A 5,679-nucleotide genomic window follows, 5' to 3' on the forward strand; every position below is an offset into this window, starting at 1 on the left:
ACTTGGTGCCCTCCCTAATTTTTTGGCTTGGGGGTGAGGGAGGGTTGATAGGAACTGCAGTCCCAAACATCTGGATGTCATCAACTTGCAAGAGGTCACACTAAAGGCTGAAGCACCTCAAAGCTCCTTGTGCTTTGAAACTTCATCTCCCCACTTTGTCCTTCCCATGGTCTGTAATTAGCAAACTCCAATCTTGCTAGATCAAAGCTATGTGCCTTGCAAGGTTCCTCAAAGGTTTCCATGCTGCTAGATCAAAGTTTTGCTCTCATCTCCTGTCAAGTCAGCTCAGATAATCTTTGCTAAAATGGAGTCGTTAACTGCGGACACGCAAACCTAGTGATAATTTTGCCTTTTCTACTAGCGAGCCAAAATTCTTATTTGAAAACAGAGAGGAGTCTTAAACCTGCTGTTCAAATGCACATCACAGCAAAAGGAGCTACTTGAAAGATGTTGCTTGTAGCATGGGACATTTTAATACCTTTGCCCATCCACCCACCCATTTCTTTTAAAACTCTTGGATAGATGCCATCTGGACCCAGTTCCTGATTCCCAGTTCCCCACACTCCAACCATTGCTGGTGGGAGCACCATCCCCACTCCAGTTTCTGAGGTCCAGCACTGAGGGCCTCCTGGCGGTTCCCTCGCTGCGAGAAGCCAAGTTACATGGAACCAGGCAGAGGGCCTTCTCGGTAGTGGCACCTGCCCTGTGGAATGCCCTCCCACCAGATGTCAAAGAGAAAAATAACTACCAAACTTTTAGAAGACATCTAAAGGCAGCCCTGTTTAGGGAAGCTTTTAATGTTTAATAGGTTATTGTATTTTAGTGTTTGGTTGGAAGCCGCCCAGACTAGCTAGGGAAACCCAGCCAGATGGGCGGGGTATAAATAATAAATTATTATTATTATTATTATTATTATTATTATTATTATTATTATCATCATCATCATCATTATTCTGCTGAAAGCACATAGACTCTCCCTCTCTAAGTCCCATGTAAGCTTTTTCTCCCACCCAATGTGAAAATTTCATTTCAGCTGAAAGAACCTGCACTGTGTCAGACATTGCTATAGTGGCTGATACCTTTCCCTCTAACAACTGAATGCTTGTGAACATTCCTTGGCATCACATTCAATCAATGGTGCTGCAGTGGGGAGGCATTCCCAGAGGGGCAGGTGACAATCAGGTTGCAACCTATTTGTGTAACAGATTTTTCCTAAAAAAAAACCCCACACACCTGTGAATTTATCCTTTTTGCCATTTTTGCAGTAAAAGTCTCCCTGGGTGAGGGGATGCTCAGCTCCATCCCCACCATTCAGTCAAGGGCATTCCCATTTTCCTCTTCAAAAACACTTTCATTTGGGATCAGATTCCTCCATCCCACCCACCCCTTCCCTTCCAAGGTGGACCAGGCATTAAGAGACAAAAGAGCAACTTGCAGGTATTGCTAAGGTGTTCGTTTATTTCAGCAGAGAGAGTGTGTGTCTGGGCACACAACAGTGCATGGAGATTGTTTGCAGCAATGGACAGAGAGGGTAATAGAAATGTGGCCGCCAGCACTACCCCAAACATTCAGGGGCATTGGGGGCTCCAGTGGGTCACAGCCAGTTCCTCACCCATTTATTCTGGGCTGCAGCATCCTGAATCTTGCCAGGAGTCTTGTTTTCGGTGGTGTTTCGGTGGTGGCTTCAAGCAGAAGACACGCTGGGGCTGTGGTGTCAGAAATATAGGGTGCCTTCTACTATTCCTCCAAAGCGGAGAGAAGGGCCTTTTCATTGAGGCTGTCGAAGAAGGAATTGAACCTGTCCCTCACGTCTTTCTCCAGGAAGCTCAAGTGATCCTCTGTCTCACCAGCGTAAGGCTCCAGCTTCTTCTTCATCTCCTCCACCTTCTGCACCAGGAGTCTGTTGAAGTTCTCTCCGTAGGGCCCCACCACCTGGCGGAACTCCTCGATTTGCTGGTCAATCTTTTTGTTCAAGCCTTTCACGTAGGGCGTCAGAGATTCACGCAGGTCAGCGGCGTCCCCCTGCAGCTTCTCCCTCAGCTCCTGGGCGAGAGGGCTCATCTTGAGCCGCAGATCCTCGGTCCTCTCCAAGAGCTGGGCCCGCAGATCCTCAATGCTCTTCTTCATCTGGAAAGACAGTCCCTCCAGCTGGCGGTTCAGCTGCTCTTGGGCATCCTGGGTGTAGGGAGTCAGGCTGTTCCGCAGCTCAGCCATGGTTTGGTCCACCTTGGCCTTCAGCTCATCAGCATAGGGCGTCAGGCTCCCTTTGATGTCCTCCACCTTCTGGTTGACCTGCTTCTGCAGCTCATCGGCGTAGGGAGACAGGGAGGTCTGGAGGCTTCCCATGTTCTCTTGCAGCTTGGCCTGCACCTCCTGGGCCAGAGGCTCCAGCTTCCTGTGCAGCTCTCCAGCATGCTGGTTCACCTGGGTCTTCAGCTCCTCTGCATAAGGGGCCAGCTTGGCTTGCAGCTCTTTAATGTTCCTGCTGATTGCTGAATGGACGTTGTCGGCATGAGGGGCCAACCGGGCTCGGAGCTGCTTCATCTCTTGCTGGATTTGCTGCTTCAGCTTCTCGGAATCTTCTGCCAGCCGAAGGTGCATGTCTGCGGCAAAGGGGGCCAGCTTGTTCTGCAGCTCCACAGCGTAGGTGTTGAGGGCTTGGAAGTTGTCCTGGAAGAGGGTGCTGTGGAGGAGCAGGAGGAGACAGGTGAGCAGACAGACAAGCACTCCTTGGCTCCCAAAACGCTTGGGAGTTTCAGCGTTCCTGCTGCCATGGATTACCCGCTGGCACCCAGTGGCCACAGTTGCCCATCCAACTCCACTGCTGCACCACGCAGTGCAGCAGCCATGACACTTTCTCACCAGGACACCCCCCAGTGCTTGTGTCCCAAACCTGAGGTTTGTTCCCAGGCTGATCCTGTCCCTTCTAAGCCAGTTCTGGAAGGACAGCAGTTCAGGGCTTGCACCCTACACCAAAGGTGAGGAGCCTCAGGCCCGGAAACTCAATGCATGGTCCCCCAGGCCTATACACCTGGCCCTCAAGAGCCAGTGTTCAAAATCAACTGGTCACCAGGTACATTTTGAGAGGAAGTGGAGATGTTTGGTTGCTAGGTTTGGCACCTAACATCTCCATCTGGCTGGCTGGCGTGGCTGCGATACCACACCAGTCAGCTGATCTGCGGGGCAGCGCAGCACCCAAAGAGGCATGTCTTTTGGTGCTGCATGAGACAGTGATTCATGCAGCAGTCCCTAAGCCCAGTCACCATCATGAGCACTCCCCACCTCCACCGGCCCCAGAGGAAACAGCTACTCACTTGAGCCGCTTGCTGATCTCTGACTGATGGACTTGTTCCACCGTCTCCTTGGCATTGTTGCCCATATCGGTGAAGTACTTCCAGATGACATCAGCCACCTGGTCGGCGTTGATCTCGGCCTGGGCCCCTGCAAGGATGAGGAGGGAGCAGGTTGGTGCTGTGTGTGACCCGACTCACAGCCTCCCATCCCAACTCCTCTGCCACTTGCCAATGTCCCACGTGTCTGCAAAGCCACAGCTGAACTCCCATGATTTCTGGGAATACTGGGAGAACCACACAGACCCTTTCCTTTAAGAATGCATGCACATATCCATCAAGTCTGGGTAGGACCAAGACTTCTTCAAACAGATGAGGCATCTCAGCAAGTCTGCCAGGTTTAATGTATGTAGCCAGCCCAGCACAGCACAGAAAGGCTAGCCACATGCTTCTTTCTACGGTGCCCAGATTTGCCAGTACTCCTTTCCGTTTCAAGCAGACACCCTGTTTCAGCCTGATCTGCCTCCCACTCTGAAATCCAGTCTCTCGGTTTGCTTTTCTCCTGGCCAGTTCATTGAGGTTTCTCAAACAATGTTATTACCAGGCAGAGGACCTTCTCAGCAGTGGTGCCCTCCCTTTGGAACGCCTTCCCATCAAATGCCAAGGAGATAAAGAACTACACAATTTTTAGAAGACATCTGTAGGCAACCCTGTATCGGGAAGTTTTTAATGTTTGACGTTTTGTTATGTTTTTATGTGTTGGGAGCCACTCAGAATGGCTGGGGCAACCCAGCCAGATGGGCAGGGAATAATAATAATAATTGTAACAACTGGGCAAAGCTCTTTAGTAAAGAATCATTCTGCTGTGCCAGACTCACAAGATTTTAGGTTAATCACACTGATTTGCTAAACCTGGGCTGCAAGACAACCATCGCTCGGTACATTCCGAGATCTGAGCTATATAGCATTTCTCCAGCTATGCCTTGGCCAGCCAGCGCAACTTGAAATGGGTCAGTGAGAATTTACAAAGACCGAACAATATTTAGAATTCAACAGTTGGAAATAGGGACCAGAGTGAGTGCAGATAACAGGATCAGCAGAGCCCTTCTGGGTTACCTGTGATAGCCAAAAGGCTGAGGATCACGGCTGCGGCCTTCAGAGTCATCTTTTGCGGCTGGGGGGTTGCAGACACCGCCGTTTAAGGAACAGATCTGCCAAGAAGAAGAAGGGGGGTCAAAACTAAATCAGCGGCATTCCCATAAACACAGCCCCCTGATCTGACTCTCAGCCTTGTTCCAGCATCCCCTCCAAATTCCTGTCTCAGCCCTGTCCCCCTTCCGCATCCCCATCTCTCATGGCTCTTAGACATATTTTCTACATCACTTAGACCACCAACTTGGGGCCCTCCAGATGTTGCTGGACTACAACTCCCATTAGACCTTGCCAGGGTTGCATTGACTGATGGGAGATGCAGTCCAAGAACATTTGGTCAGCAAAGGCAGAATTAGGCAGCTGAAGCTTCGCTGCTTAGCCCTGAGTCTGAGCTGTGGGAGGTGGGGGAGAGAGAGAAGAGGGGAGAACCACCAGATTAAAATTGGCCAGAAGTTTCCGCTTCTAACTAGGATAGGAATAAGGAGATCACAAAGGCAGTGCCCTCCCCCCTTCAAGTTCCCAGTAAGCAAAACAGCACAAAACCTCCCCTGCTCCATCGTCCTGAACCAAACAGGGCTCCCAGCCCAGCATCAGCACCCTCCAGGTCAGTGGAAGAGCAGTGCTCATGCATGGACCCTGCAGGCAGCTCAGCTCAGCTCACCTCTTCTCCTTGCACTGTCTCTTCAAGGTGGCTCAGCCTGCTTTGCCCATCCAAATTTATAGCCCTCCGAGCAGCTTCTTCCTGCTTCCACGCAGGCTGCTGACACATCCTCCAGCTTTTGGACTTTAGCAGGAGCGCAAACGTGGACGAGGGCTGGATGGCAGCAAGGGAGCCCCCACCCCCCCCTCGTCTTATCTGCTGGGCAAGCAGAGCTCTTAGCAGAAACAGCCACGCCAACCTCTGACAGAAAGGCAAAACAACGCTTTTTTTGGGGGGGGGGCGCTGGAGTGCACGCTCGCAGAAAAGAATTCATGAGGACTAGTAACTCCAATTGCGCGCACGGAAGAGGTCAGGAGGAATGGAGCGCAACTACATAGGAAAGACAAAGGGTCGATGGATTTTGGGGTGTGGCATGACTGAAAACCAGGCGTGGGCATACTCCAACAGAATGTGGCTTGAATGCCCAGGAGAGTGGGGTGTTATTGGGGTAAAATGATGGGTGGCTGAGTGGGCAGCTTCCCTGTCCCGTGTCTGCCCTCCCTCAAAGCATCATCTCAGTCTGGTCTGCGCCTGGAT

General features: G+C 51.2%; 1 protein-coding gene across 1 annotated transcript; it reads right to left on the reverse strand.

Moving 5' to 3' along the window:
• Positions 1 to 1,431: 1,431 nt before the first annotated feature.
• Positions 1,432 to 5,233, reverse strand: APOA4 (apolipoprotein A4). The gene is made up of 4 exons (XM_079956075.1): positions 5,104 to 5,233; positions 4,407 to 4,501; positions 3,315 to 3,441; positions 1,432 to 2,683 (listed from the first exon to the last, which is right to left on the reverse strand). The coding sequence occupies exons 2-4, from the start codon at positions 4,453 to 4,455 to the stop codon at positions 1,738 to 1,740; spliced, it is 1,122 nt and encodes a 373-aa protein (XP_079812201.1). The 5' UTR covers positions 4,456 to 4,501; positions 5,104 to 5,233; the 3' UTR covers positions 1,432 to 1,737.
• Positions 5,234 to 5,679: the final 446 nt, after the last annotated feature.

Source organism: Podarcis cretensis, assembly GCF_951804945.1.
Source record: "Podarcis cretensis genome assembly, chromosome: 15".
In the NCBI taxonomy this organism is placed as follows: domain Eukaryota; kingdom Metazoa; phylum Chordata; class Lepidosauria; order Squamata; family Lacertidae; genus Podarcis; species Podarcis cretensis.

What these genes read in the sequence shown, in the direction of transcription:
- APOA4 (XM_079956075.1), bottom strand. Translation starts at nt 4,455, where the DNA reads ATGACTCTGAAGGCCGCAGCCGTGATCCTCAGCCTTTTGGCTATCACA. An exon ending in CAGCCTTTTGGCTATCACAG is followed by an intron (nt 3,442 to 4,406) that starts GTAACCCAGAAG and finishes TCATCCTTGCAG; the next exon opens with GGGCCCAGGCCGAGATCAAC. An exon ending in GAGATCAGCAAGCGGCTCAA is followed by an intron (nt 2,684 to 3,314) that starts GTGAGTAGCTGT and finishes GCTCCTCCACAG; the next exon opens with CACCCTCTTCCAGGACAACT.